Source organism: Galeopterus variegatus, unplaced genomic scaffold, assembly GCF_000696425.1.
Source record: "Galeopterus variegatus unplaced genomic scaffold, G_variegatus-3.0.2 Scaffold2727, whole genome shotgun sequence".
Classification (NCBI taxonomy): Eukaryota; Metazoa; Chordata; class Mammalia; order Dermoptera; family Cynocephalidae; genus Galeopterus; species Galeopterus variegatus.
In genome coordinates, this window is record NW_007728838.1 from 18,577 (window position 1) to 32,785 (window position 14,209).

The 14,209-nt window shown below is 35.9% G+C and overlaps 1 protein-coding gene across 1 annotated transcript in view; it reads left to right on the top strand.

Annotated features, from left to right (window-relative positions):
* The window catches only part of BAG4 (BCL2-associated athanogene 4), a 19,467-nt gene extending 8,233 nt beyond the window's left edge, over positions 1–11,234 (top strand). Inside the window, 4 exon segments of the mRNA XM_008582817.1 lie at positions 1,134–1,241; positions 8,112–8,366; positions 9,095–9,349; positions 10,089–11,234. Of these exon segments, the coding sequence (XP_008581039.1) occupies positions 1,134–1,241; positions 8,112–8,366; positions 9,095–9,349; positions 10,089–10,574 (1,104 nt within the window). The 3' untranslated portion in view covers positions 10,575–11,234.
* Positions 11,235–14,209: the final 2,975 nt, after the last annotated feature.

A 14,209-nucleotide genomic window follows, 5' to 3' on the forward strand; every position in this document is an offset into this window, starting at 1 on the left:
GCACACTTCTCAGGATCGCGCTGTCTCCTGGCACGGCCGCTCCAGACCCGTCGCCATCTTGCAAACGACAGTTTCTGTTTTTTAACTCTTTATTTTAGAAACTTTCAGACATATATAGAAGTAGAGAGACTAGAGTATAAAACTCCCAAGTATTAGTCACTCAGCTTCAATAGTGATCTAGTTATTGTTATTCTTGTTTATCTAAAAACCAAATCATTTATCACATTGTTAGTTATTGTAGTTTTAAAATATGGTTTAATATTCGTTTAGGGTAGTCTTGAGGGCAGATTTGTATTCTAATGGAGATGATCTGTGCTCTTAGTAAAAACACGATAAATGAAAGAGAAGAGATAGCTGTTCCTGTGCGGTCCAGAACCAAATGGAGGAATTGTCCTTAATAATAGGACCAGGGACACTTCACTTATGCTTTCTGGGAAGACAGTAACAGATATGGATAAATTGGTAGATTTAGTACATAGAAAGTCTGAAGAGACTATTGTCATAGCTAAATTTTCTCCTTGTAGTGTTAATTATTCTACATCAAGTCCTGACTCTGAGGTTATAAGCTCCCAGCAGAAAGCTTAGCCATAACAGAGAGTAGAGGAATAAGAAATAAACTAGAGTGTGGCCAGGCAAAGAAGTTGAATGTTAAAGAGTTATGTGCGTGAAGTAAACCTTAGTAGTAATACTTCATGTTCCAAAGTTATTAGGTAAAAACTCTTAACAGTGGCAAAGAATTGTTTTGTTGCACTAATTAAATTAGTAGTGATGAAAAGTAGTGGTTGGAGAGGGATAAAGGCAATCTAATATCTATGGTTTTGCTAATCATCCTGACATAGTTTCCACTGTGTCATTTTTTTTTATAATATATCATTTGGTATGGTGGCATTGACATAATGCATAAGAACAGACTTTTACTAAACAGTCAAGAATTATTCTGTTCTAGGGCATGCGATTTACCTTATAATAGATTTGCATCAGTTTAATAGTGAGTGGTTTTATAGCAGGGTCCACTCCTTGTCTATTGCTTTTTTTTTTTTTTTTTTTTTTACTTATAACCTGCCTCTATCAGTCTCTCTCACAATGATGTACGAATGTTATTAAAAGTGAATTTATTTTTCTTTTTTTCTTAGGAGCAGCCACCATATCCTAGCTACAATTCTAACTATTGGAATTCTCCTGCACAACCTAGGGCTCCTTACCCAAGTACATATCCTGTAAGACCAGAACTGCAAGGCCAGGTATGGTTTAAAATTGGCAGAGACTTTCTCAATTTTTTCTTAATGAATTGATTTATTTTCAGAACCTTTGGAGATTTCATATAGTGATGTGTGGGGTTTTTAAAACACTTTTTTACTTAATGGACTTCATCAATTTTATCCTAATGTGTTTAGCTTAGAGACAAGGAACTATCTAGGCAAATATTACCTATGGCAAAGGTAGCTTGAGGCATAACGTTATTTCTCAGGATTTGGGGACAAATATAAAATGTCCTTATTTTTTTAAATTTGACTTCTCATAACAAATATTTAATTTTAAATATTTAAAGCATACAAAAAGAATACAGAAAATACGTACATCTTTTTATCTAGCACCTAGCTTTGTCAATTTTTAAGTTTGCCACATTTGTTTCAGATTTTTTAAAAGTAAAACAAATACAATTGAAGCCCCATATAACACATCTTTCAATTTCCTGAAGTTATATTTATTATCATATGTTTTTATGCTTTTACTACTTGTATATATATCCATAAACTTTATATAGTATTATTTAATATGTTTTTAAACTTCATATTTGTGGTTTCATACTAACACCCTCCTATACCTTGCTCAACGTTATTTTTCATTTTTCTATTGTACACGTATGAGACAAGAATTTTCCTAGGGTATGGAATTGTTGGGTTTTGGTATATATATCTTTATTAGATACAGCCAAGTTACTTTTCAAAATGGTTTTTACTAGTGGTTATATAGTCTTTTAAGATTGATTTTGAGCCAGAAGAATTTTTATTAAAGTTAGAGGAAGATTTGCTTGTTTACTTAAGGGAAAATATAAAAGCAATTAATTTTTTTAATAATGATCATGTACATATGTAAACTTTAAAATGACGTTGATCAGAGATAGTGGAATAAAAAATAAAGAAAAGGTCATGTTACTACTTATCACAAACTTCCATTTTACTTGTGTCATCCTCATTCCTATGACTGAAATTGAGAAGTAGACCTTTGTATTAGTCTGTTTCTGTTGCTTATAACAGAATACCTGAAACTGGGTAATTTATAAAGAAATAGAATTTATTTCTTACAGTTCCAACCTGGCAGTCCACAGACCAGGTGGCACATCTTGTGTTGGCCTTCTTTGCAGGGTGTCACATGGTGGGAATGACTGAGATAGAGAGAGAGTGTGAGAAAGAGGGAGAGGGAAAGCTAAGCTTCTCACTTGCTCTCCTTATAAAGCCATCAGAACCATGCACATGACTCCATGAGTGGACCAATCCATTCACAAGGGTACAGTCCTCACAATCTAATCACCTCTCAAAAGCCCCACCTTTCAATTACAATAATAGGATTTCCCACCTTCTTAACACTGTCACAGTGGGGATTAAGTTTCTAATACAAGAAATGTTTGGGGGGCACATTCAACCCATATCAACATTGTTATTGCTAAATGTTACATGCTTGTGGTTTGGCCACAATTCATAAAATTCACCCTTTAAAGCATACAGTTCAGTGGGTTTTTAGTATATTCACAAAGTTGTGCAACCATCATGACTATCTAATTCTGGAACATTTTCATTATCCCACATAGAAATCCTGTACTTATCACCTCATTCCTCCCTCCTCCAAGCCCCTGGCAACCTCTAATCTACTTTCTTTCTATATGGATTTATCTGTTCTGGACATTTTATATGGAATCATGCAATATGTAAACTTTTGTTTCTGGCTTCTTTCACTTAGCATAATGTTTTCAAGGTTCATCCACATTGTGGGGATATACCACATTTAGTTTATCTATTCAATATAGAGATTTGATAGAATTGATAGAGATTTGGGTTGTTTCTGCTTTTTGGCTATTATGAATAAGGCTTCTATAATCATTCGTGTACAAGTTGTTATGTAGAAATATGTTGTCAGTTCTCTTGGATATATATCTAGAAGTGGAATTGCTGGGTCATATGGTAACCCTATGTTTAATAATTTGAAGAACTGGCAAACTGTTTTCCAAAGTGGCTGCACCATTTCATATTCTCATCAGCAATGTATGAGGGTTGCAGTTTCTCCACATCCTTGTCAATGCTTGTTATTTTCTTTTTCTTTTTTTAATTGTAGCCATTTTAGTGAGTGTAAAGTGGTATTTCATTGTGGTTTTGATTTCCAGTTCTGATGACTAATGATGTTGAACATCTTTTCATATGCTCATTAGCCGTTTGTATGTCTTGTTTGGAGAAATGTCTATTGAGATCTTTTGCCCATTTTTAAATTGGGTTATTTATTGTTTTATTGTTGAATTTTAAGCATTCTTTAAATATTCTAGATATAAATCTCTTATCAAATACATGGTTTGCAAATAGTTTCTCCCATTCTGTGAGTTGTCTTTTCTCTCTCTTGATGGTGTCCTTTGAAGCACAAACGTTTTTAGTTTTGATGAAGTCTAATTTATCTATTTTTTTCTTTTGTTGCTCTTGCTTTTGGTGTCATATCTAGGACGGCTTTGACTAACCCAAGGTCACAAAGATTTATTCCTCTGTTTTCTTCTAAAAACCTTTAAAAATACTTTTAGCTCTTAATTTAGGCCTATAATTCATTTTTTTTTCCTTTTTGTCTTTTTTCGTGACCGGTAACGGGATCACAACCCTCGGTGTCATGCCCGTACCACGACCGGCAACGGGATCGCAACCCTCGGTGTCGCGCCCGCACCGCGCTCAACCAGTGAGCGGACCGGTCTCTACATGGGATCCGAACCCTCAGCGGGAGCACCGCCGCACTCCCAAGCGCTGCACTCTACTGAGTGCGCCACCGGGCCGGCCCCTATAATTCATTTTGAGTTAATTTTTATAATATGGTGCGAAGTAAGTCCAACTTCATTTTTTTTGCATGTGGATAACCACAAATCCCAGCACTATCTGTTCAAAGAGACTATTCTTTCCCCATTGAATTTTCTTTGTACTGTACCTTTGTTGAAAATCAATTGACCATAAATGTAAGCATTTATTTCCAGACTCTCAATTCTGTTCCATTGATCAATATGTCTCTTGTTAAGCCAGTACCGAACTGTTTTGATTACTGTAGATTTGTAGTAAATTTTGAAATCAGGAAGTATGACTCCTCCAACTTTCTTCTTTTTCAAGATTGTTTTGGCTATTCTGGTTTCCTTGCATTTCCATATGAATTTTAGGATAAACTTAATTTCTGCAGAAAAAGCAGCTGGAATTTTCATTGTAATTGCACATAGATCAATTTGGGGAGTACTATGTATTACTTTTATAGTTAATGTAATGGGAAGACAAAACTCCTTAATGTCATGAGTTATAAGTTCACTCAGTAATGTTAATTTTTCTGATTTCACTGAATGATCTTTTTGATGAAGGTTGTTTTTTCTCATGACATTATATTCCCTTATGTAAAAAAAATTATTACATTCATATATTATATATGTTCAAGAAAGATTCACTCCTAATTTAGTAATAACTTTTTGAAAGCAACAGCAATAATGTGAGAGAGCTTTTAGATACAGTATACAAATCGTATTTTTAAATAACCCAATAGTATCTAGACATTCAGCTGTTTGGGATTAGCACATGTGTATTTTCTGGTGAAACATTACATGGGGGTTACACATTTATCTTCTAACCAAAATAGATTCTAGAGTGTTATATAGATATGACTGGTTAGTTTCCTTGTTAAGAAATAAAATGGTATCATTCACTTGCCACCTAGCTGCCTGTGTTAGTCTTGCCACATGGTTATTCTTCTGTTTGGTAGGTTTTATGAATCTTAAAATTTTTAATTCAGAAATAGCTCTCTCTAATAAATCAAGAATGCATTACTTCATTCAGGAATAAACAGGGTAATAATCTGGGATACACTTGCTATGACAAGTCACAGGCCCATCTGGAGAGGTTGGGTTGAGGGGAAACTTTTAAAGGAAAAAGACGAAGCTCACATAAACTGTTTCAAGACAAACATCATTGGTCACAGGGGCCTGCTGTAGGAGCTGGTGTTAAGTCATTGATGGAAACAGCCATCGGTAGGCAAGTATTTTTGTGAGGGCAGTTTATCTGAAATGCTGCAGTCTTGAGGAATTTTTTTGCAATACATTCTATTATAGACACGTGTGTAGGATTAGCAGGGATTCCTTGGGGTTGTTTAGAAAGTCCTTGTGATAGTTGTCTCACACGTGTGTATATGAGAACCCCTCTTTTGTGACCTCCCAGTTCCCCTTTGCTTTGGGGCTCATGTAAGTGACTCCATCTTGGCACTGGCAACTTTCACACAAGCTGCTTTTCAGATGAAGTCTTAAAAAGTCTAAGACGTTTCTGAAATATAATCATTAACTCATCCTTAGCAAACATCTGTAGCAGCTGCATGGCTGATATTCTTTTGACTTCATGTTCTTTTGTAAATATGCATCTTGCAGCTTTGTGATCCGTTGACACACATTGTTATTTTCCAAACGGTTATTTGGGAAAATAAGGTATAAACTCATGAAAAAAATCTCAAAACCAGGAAGTAGTTCCAGGAATTAAGGAGATTTTCAAACATAAAAGTAGTGAACTTTCATGTACCCATCTTTCAACTTCAACAAGTGTCAATACTTGTATTTATCCTTGGAGGATTTCCTTAGAGTATTTTGAAGCAAATTCAACACATCGTATTATGTCACTTGTAAATACCTAAGTAAGTATCTTTAAAATTTAAGGAAGTTTTGGGGCCGGCCTGGTGGCGCATTCTTACAGTGCGCCGCTTGGGAGCGTGGCTGCGCTCCCGCCGAGGGTTCGGATCCCACATACAGACCGGCCGCTCACTGGCTGAGCAAGGTGCGGGTGCGACACCGAGGGTTGTGATCCCGTTGCCAGTCCCGGTCCGGGCGCGGCACTGAGGGTTGCGATCCGTTGCCGGTCACGAAAAAAGACAAAAAGGAAAAAAAAAATTTAAGGAAGTTTAAAAAACATAACCACAGTGCCATTATTAAAACTTTAAAGGAAGAAAACGCCTAAAAATAATTCTTTAATATCATTAAATATCTGGTTGGTTCTAACAGTAAAATTTTAAGACTGAATAAAATTTCTTAAATGAATAGTCTCTAATCTATTTAATCATTCCATTATTATGTGACATTTAGATTGTTTACAATTTTGTGTTATTATAAATAATGCTGTGATGAACAACTTCATGCCTGTAACTTTTTTTTTGTCAGCTGGCCAGTATGGAGATCTAAACTCTTGACCTTGGCCTTTATCTTTTTCTCTAGTTGAATCATTTCCTTAGAATGGATTTCTAGAAGGTGAATAACAGTACAAAAAGTCGCATGATATTTTATCAACTCTGCAACTATGTAGGTTATATTAAGGCATTTTTTGTGTTGAAAACCGTAGCAGCCTCTTAGTATCTTTAACAAAGAGGTGGTTCATTGCCCTTCTGCTCAGGGAATGCATTGCTGGCTCTTCCATTGCACCTGGCCCTGCATGGAATTCTTTGGCCATGTGTATTCTTGTACGTAAGTGAGAAAGAACATGTAGCCTTAGAGACAAAGATGAGCACAGGAAAACTTGATTCTGTATTTTTACTATTTTAAAAGGCTAAGGTAGAAATTAATAGAAAACATTAAGGTAATCATTTAAAATTTAGTGTTTAGCTTTACTCTTGTTTGGATTATTAAACTGAGAATGCTGAATGTCAATAATAGCCTTGATAGGTGATTTAAAACTACAATAAGCAGTATACGAGGAATTTGTGTCTGTTGTCTGTTATTGGTTATATTAGTCTGTTTATGTTGCTTATAACAAAATACCTCGAACTGGGTAATTTGTAAGAAAATCAAATTTATTGCTTACAGTTTCAGAGGCTGGGAAGTCCAAATTCCAGGGAACACATCTAGTGAAGGCCTTGTTGGTGGCAACAGTGACTTAGGGTTCTCACATGGTAGATGGTGGAGCAGAGAGCACTAACTCCTCGCCCTTTCTCCTTTTAAAGTGCTCAGAACTATGCCCATGACCACCGTTAAACCACCAATGGATTAATCCATTTACTTGGGTGTGGTCTTCACAATTTGATCACCTCTTCAAGGCCACACCTTTCATTTACCATAATAAGATTTCCCACCCTCAACAGTTACAGTAACTATTAAACTTTAGTGAGTTTAGGGGGACATTCAATGTACTGCACTGGTATTACCTGGGAAGCAGAGTGGTGGTATAATACAAAGAATGTGGACTTTGGAGTTAGATCTGGGTTCATTTCATGACTCTACCATAATAATACTAACAACAATGATAATACAAATAATTACAATTTATTGAGTGTACTATGTGCCAGACACTATTTTAAGCCTTTTATTTATGTCATCTGATTTAATTTTCACAATAACCTTGCAAGATAAGTTTTTATGATCTTCATTTTCCTGATGGAGAAACTGAAGCTAAGAGTGGTTAAATGCAAAGCGTATGGCAAAGCTAGGTCTGTCTCAGTAGTCTTTTTTTTTTTTTTCTTTCTGTTATATCATGGTATTTTCTTCTTTCTGTAGCCATTCTCCCAGGTTTCCCAGAATCCCCTCCCCAGCCTGTGGGTACAAGTTCTCCTCTGTTGTTAGGTATAGTTGTTGGATATGCTTAAGGAAATGACTGCTCTAAGGCCATCACTTCCTCATTTCGTCATTTCATCTCTCATCACAAATACTCTCCCATTGTTATGACACAGTTATTGCCTGAGTTCAATATTAGCATATGATTATAATAGATAAGAGAAAGACTACTTCAAAGATTGCTTAGGTAGTTCATATTTTCATTAGTTACTGATCTCTTCCTAAATTTTTCAAGGTTGGTCATTAAGCCAAGGTATTACAGCTCCTCTATCCCTTCATCTTTTTCCTCTCAACTTTGCTTTTTTTTCAGAGTTTGAATTCTTATACAAATGGAGCATATGGTCCACCATACCCCCCTGGCTCTGGTGCAAATACTGCCTCATACTCAGGGGCCTATTATGCACCTGGATATACTCAAACCAGTTATTCCACAGAAGTTCCGAGCACTTACCGTTCACCTGGCAGCAGCCCAACTACAGTCTCTCGTTGGATGTATCCCCAGCAGGACTGTCAGACTGAAACACCCCCTCTTAGAGGGCAGGTTCTGGGATATCCTACTTCACAGGTGAGCAGTTTTCTGTTGGGAAAAAATTCAAAGTCTCTGAATTGTAAACCATAGAAAGGTATCTATTCACACTAGTGCTGTTTTAAGAAAACACTCCACATGTTCAGTGATGTTTCTGGAGGTGATCGGGAAGGCAGGGACTACTTTTATGATAATGCCTTTCTTACCTGTAGCAGCTATTGCAGTAAATGGATTTTGGCTGAAGGTACCTTAAAGATGTCATAATCATAAAATTTTTATATTGAAAGAAATCTTTAGAGAGTTGTTGCTTGAAAGTTTACCTATCTTAGTCTTTTTAGTACTCTGTTAGGTTTATATTTTTTGATATTCTATGAGTGATACTGTGTTTGTTTCTCTGTTTACATCAAGAGGAATTTTAATGTGTCTTTATTTGTGCTTCATTATAGCATATAGGTCCATTTGTTTATAGTATCTGTGCAAAAGACTTTACTATGCTTCATCTATTGAATTTTAGGCCTTATTCCTTCTGAGTTTGATTGTTACCACATCTGCCCATAATATCTTTGGAACCAAGTTATTTTATGTTAGGCTTGGAGAAATTATTGCAACTGATTAATTATAGTTACTGCAATTTAGCCCAGTAACAGCTAAAGTATACTCTTAAGCAGAGAGGAAGTATCTCAGAATCTGCCTGTAATAGAATATTTTCATTACTTGTTTTAAGTTTTTTTTAGCAGTGACTAGCATATTTCTTCCTCTCAATGTAGAACCCTGGAATGACCTTGCCCCATTACCCTTATGGGGATGGTAATCGTAGTGTTCCACAAGCAGGACCAACTGTACGACCACAAGAGGATACATGGGCTTCTCCTGGTGCTTACGGAATGGGCGCCCGTTACCCCTGGCCTTCAGCTGCGCCCTCAGCATCACACGGGAGTCTCTACGTGACGGAAGGTACCTCACCATGGTCCAGCAGTGGCTCTACTCCGTCACCTTCTTCACCACCACACCAGCAGCCCAAGGTAGGAGACTCTAAATGTTGTTTCTTTGATGCTTAGGTGATTAAGAGAGTACAACATGGAACTTTTAGGCATTGGTCTGTGCTAAATGAGGACTAATTGCACATAGTTGGTGACTATCACCTATAGCTCTACTCTACCTCCTTTTTTAAAATAGACTTTATTTTTTAGAGAAGGTTTAGGTTTGCATTCTTTTTTTAAAAGATAGAAAAATGCTCATTTTCTGTTTGTTGTAATACTATTGGAATGTTAAACACAATCAAGGATTGTATTTTATTACCTCAAATAATCTATAGACAGAAGACAAAACCAATGTGAAATATCTGCATTATTAGCTTGTATGGTTAATTTTAAATTAAACCATAGACTGAACATCACCTGCTTATTACTATGTTCCTTTTCAAGATCTGTCTAGAGGGTTTAACTCTGTAGGGAAAAAACTAATTCCTATCACTAAGTCACTGGATGGATGGTGAGGTGTTCATGATGATGACCTGCCTCAGGCGAGGTTCCCACCGTTATACTCAGGGATACTCTGTCTCTTACTTGACGGGGCACTCCCTTTTATCTTCTTAGGACTGTGGTTTTTTGTCGAATGATTAAAGGAGGAGGTTCAGTTTTATTGGTGGGGAATCCTTTCATGTACCTTTCTGGTCAGGTGAAAGATGTGGGCTAACAAATCCAATATTGATGGAGTCCCATTAAAACAGCTGTTTTTCCCTTTTTGCTCTTCCACTTCAAGGATTCCTCATATCCCTATAGCCAATCAAATCAAGGCATGAACCGGCACAGCTTGCCTTGCAGTGTCCATCAGTACGAATCCTCGGGGACAATGAACAATGATAATTCACATCTTTTGGATTCCCAAGTCCAATATAGTGCTGAGCCTCAGCTATATGATAATGCCACCAATGAACATTCCAGCAATCAAGATCAAAGTAATAGTCTTCCTGAAGAATGTTTATCTTCAGATGAAGGTACACCCCCAAGTATTAAAAAAATCATACATGTGCTGGAGAAGGTTCAATATCTTGAGCAAGAAGTAGAAGAGTTCATAGGAAAAAAGACAGACAAAGCATACTGGCTTCTGGAGGAAATGCTAACCAAAGAACTTTTGGAACTGGATTCAGTTGAAACTGGGGGCCAGGACTCTGTCCGGCAGGCCAGGAAAGAGGCTGTTTGTAAGATCCAGGCCATACTGGAAAAATTAGAAAAAAAAGGATTATGAAAGAATTTAGAACAAAGTGGAAGCCTGTTACTAACTTGACCAAAGAACTCTTGATTTTGGTTGATTACCCTCTTTTCGAGATGCCTGTTGATGACAAGAAGCAATACATCCAACTTTCCTTTGATTTAAAATTTGAAAAACTGGCAAAGGAGTGAAAGAACATTTTAGTTACGAGTTGCTTTCAGTTTTCAGACGAATGAATGTAATAGGAAACTATAAAGTTATCAATATTGCCAAGTAGAACTCACTCCTTAAGAAATTTATGGATATCTTTTAGCTTCTTATCAGCAGGAGGGAAATACACTTTATGTAACAGGCTTATCAGAAACCTACCAGACAAGACTGGATATAATGAGACAAACAGGCTGTTTTTTTAAACCTATGGATTATTTGTCACATTTTTTGTACAGTGTGACTGCTTTCAACATACATTTCATGTGTAAATTACAGTTTAGACTTTAGCCTTCTTGGACCTCTGTTTTGTTTTGTTATTTGTAGTTCACAAATACAGTATTATTCTCTATTTCTTAGTACATTTTGTAGTAATATGTTTAATATAATTATTCAAGAGACTGTATTGACAGCTGGATAGTATGGCAATTCTGAATGAATTTATATCTTTTCATTGCTTCAATATATTGTAATGTGTAGTGAGCTCCAGAGGTAAATTGTTTGTCTCCCTTTTTGTATAGATAGTTTAGAATTTTTACCGCTTCTACTTTTCATGGTAGTAGTGGAAGGCGAATTTGGAAATGGCATTGAGATAAGAACGAAAATGTTCATGGACATTTTTTCTTTTTTTTTTTTCCTTTTTGTCTTTTTTCGTGACCGGTAACGGGATCACAACCCTCGGTGTCACGCCCGTACCGCAACCGGCAACGGGATCGCAACCCTCGGTGTCGCGCCCGCACCACGCTCAACCAGTGAGCGGACCGGTCTCTATATGGGATCCGAACCCTCGGCGGGAGCGCCGCCGCACTCTACCGAGTGCGCCACTGGGCCGGCCCCATTTTTTCTCTTTTGATTTTTTGTTATATTTAAATAAAGATCACTTTAAAATTACCTTTTTTTTTTTTTTAACGAAGTGTATTATCTTTTCAGTATTGCTCCTTCCATAGAGAACATTGTGTTAGATACAGATGAAAAGTTAAGTGCCACAGTGAGTAGAAATAATGATTGCAAAAAGTAGTCAGTGTGATTACTTGGTAATACTGTTTTCCATCTAAAATATTACTTCACCATCAAGATCCCTATGAGCAGATTTCACCTCAGTTTATAGTTAAATACAGTGAGGATAAAAAGGGATTTGTGCTCAGGGAATGAGTCAGCCATAGCTGGAGTAAGGAAATTAATTCTTTTCACTTTTATTTATTTATTTTTTTGTTGGCTGGCTGTTACAGGGATCTGCACCCTGACCTTGGCGTTATCAGAACCATGTTCTACCCAAGTGAGATAACTGGCCAGCCCTACTTTCTTTTTTTAAAGGTAGATTTGATGTTTATCTTTATTTCCCTAGAGTAAAGTACAGAGAAAGAATTGCTTGTTTCGTAAAAGATGTTTGTGACCATTAATAACAGTCATTTTAGAGCCAAATTTAAGGAAGGGATATTGAAAGGGTCTTAGCTTGCCTCGTTTGGGTAGCTCTATGCTGTTATATAGAAGAGACTTAGATAAATAACTTACTTTTTAAATCTGAGGTGAGTTCTAGTATACAGTATCTGTTATTGGAAATACAGATGTTTCTTAATAAAATATCCAAGTGATAATTTTTTCTAGACTGCCAGGCCTATTAGTGATACTAAATGTAATAGTCACCTCCTTTCCTCATAAACAGAACTAAACCAATACAAACCGATGGTGAGAAGAAATGCAATAAAATGTTGGCTGGGTCTTAGGGTCGGGATGGTGATGTTGTAAGATAATATGGTGATAATTTTATTCTAGGGTTTTCATTTTTGGCCTAATATAGGGATGTTTTAAAGGGGCTTTTCTATGAAAATTATAAAATTATACTTGAGACTAAAAATTTAGAAGGGGGAGGACCTTAAAGCTAAGTTACCAGTGAGACAATGACTCATTCAGAAGAGAACACTGCTTAACTTACCGAGTGCCCAAGAGGCCAAGTTCCATTAAGTCTTGATTTGTATGTATATGTGTATGTATATGTTTTCTAACAGTTATTTTTCAAATTTTTGAGATAATTTTAGACTTACAGAAGGGTTGTAAAAATAGTACAGAGTTCTTGTGTACCCTTAACTCACCTTCCCATTAGGTTAACGTCCCATATAACCATAGAACATTTGTCAAAATTAATAAATTAACCTTCGTACAATACTATTAACTAAAGTTGAGAGTTTAAAAAATATTTTATTAGTCTTTTCACTAATGTTCTTTAACTTTTCCAAGATCCAGTCTAGGATCCTACCTTGCATTTAGTTGTCATGTGTCCATAGTGTCCTCCAGTCTGTGACAGTGTATTATAACAGGTGATGCCTGATGTTATAATGTATTTCTGGTGTTGTAAACCTTGATCACTATGCTAAGGTGGTGTCTGTAATTACTAAATATTTTCTGGAGACACTTTGAGACTATGCAAATGTCCTGTTTCTGCTTAAACTTTCACCCTCTCGTTTTTCTATCCATTGGCAGATCTTGCTTGTGGCAATTACTACTGTGGTGTTCTAATGGCGATTTTCTATTTCTCTCATTCCTTTTACATTTATTAATTGGAATTCTTCTGTAAGGAAGAGTTGTGGCTTCTGGATTTATTTTTATTTATTTTTATTTTTTAAAAGATGACCGGTAAGGGGATCTTAACCCTTGACTTGGTGTTGTCAGCACCACGCTCAGCCAGTGAGCTAACTGGCCATCCCTATATGGGATCCGAACCTGTGGCCTTGGTGTTATCAGCACCGCAATCTCCCGAGTGAGCCACGGGCCGGCCCCTGGATTTATATTTTTAATTATAATAAGATATTCAGGATAAGTACAAACTTAGAACTTAAAAATGTAAACTATGTTAAAATAATTCCAAATATCAAAGAAAAGAAAACTAAGTTGGTAACCTGTCTCAGAAAAGAGAATGAACTTAAGAAGGAAAATAATATTAATGATTTGTAGAATTTGTTCAACTTTTGACTTAATATTGACTTCAGATTGAATTCAAAATTTTCTTGACATTTCACATATGGACTTTTTAAAAGTGTCTACATTTATATTACTTTGGGGATCATTTTGTCAAATCTTGAATAAAGTTACCCAGACCTGGCATGATAAACACAATAACTATGTTTTCTTTGTAATAAGCCATTGTTGTTCAAAATGTAAATGCCAATATAAATATTTAAACAAATAATTCCAATGAAGTATCTGGGCAATGGGTTATTGCTGGTGTGTACATGTTCGTGCAGAATTCATTTAAATGCTTTCAAAAATGGAGTTTTGAAAACAGTTCTTTAGTTGGTTAATGTAAATAATACTGTTAAAGTTAGGCTGTTGAAAAACAAGTTGAAGAATATAGACTAAATTGGCATTTTAAAAAAGTTTTGGGAGAATTGATAATTGATGGGGCTTTTATTTTTCATCCTTACTTTTTTCTTTTTAAAAACCTTTATTTTTACTTTTTAAAAAATTTA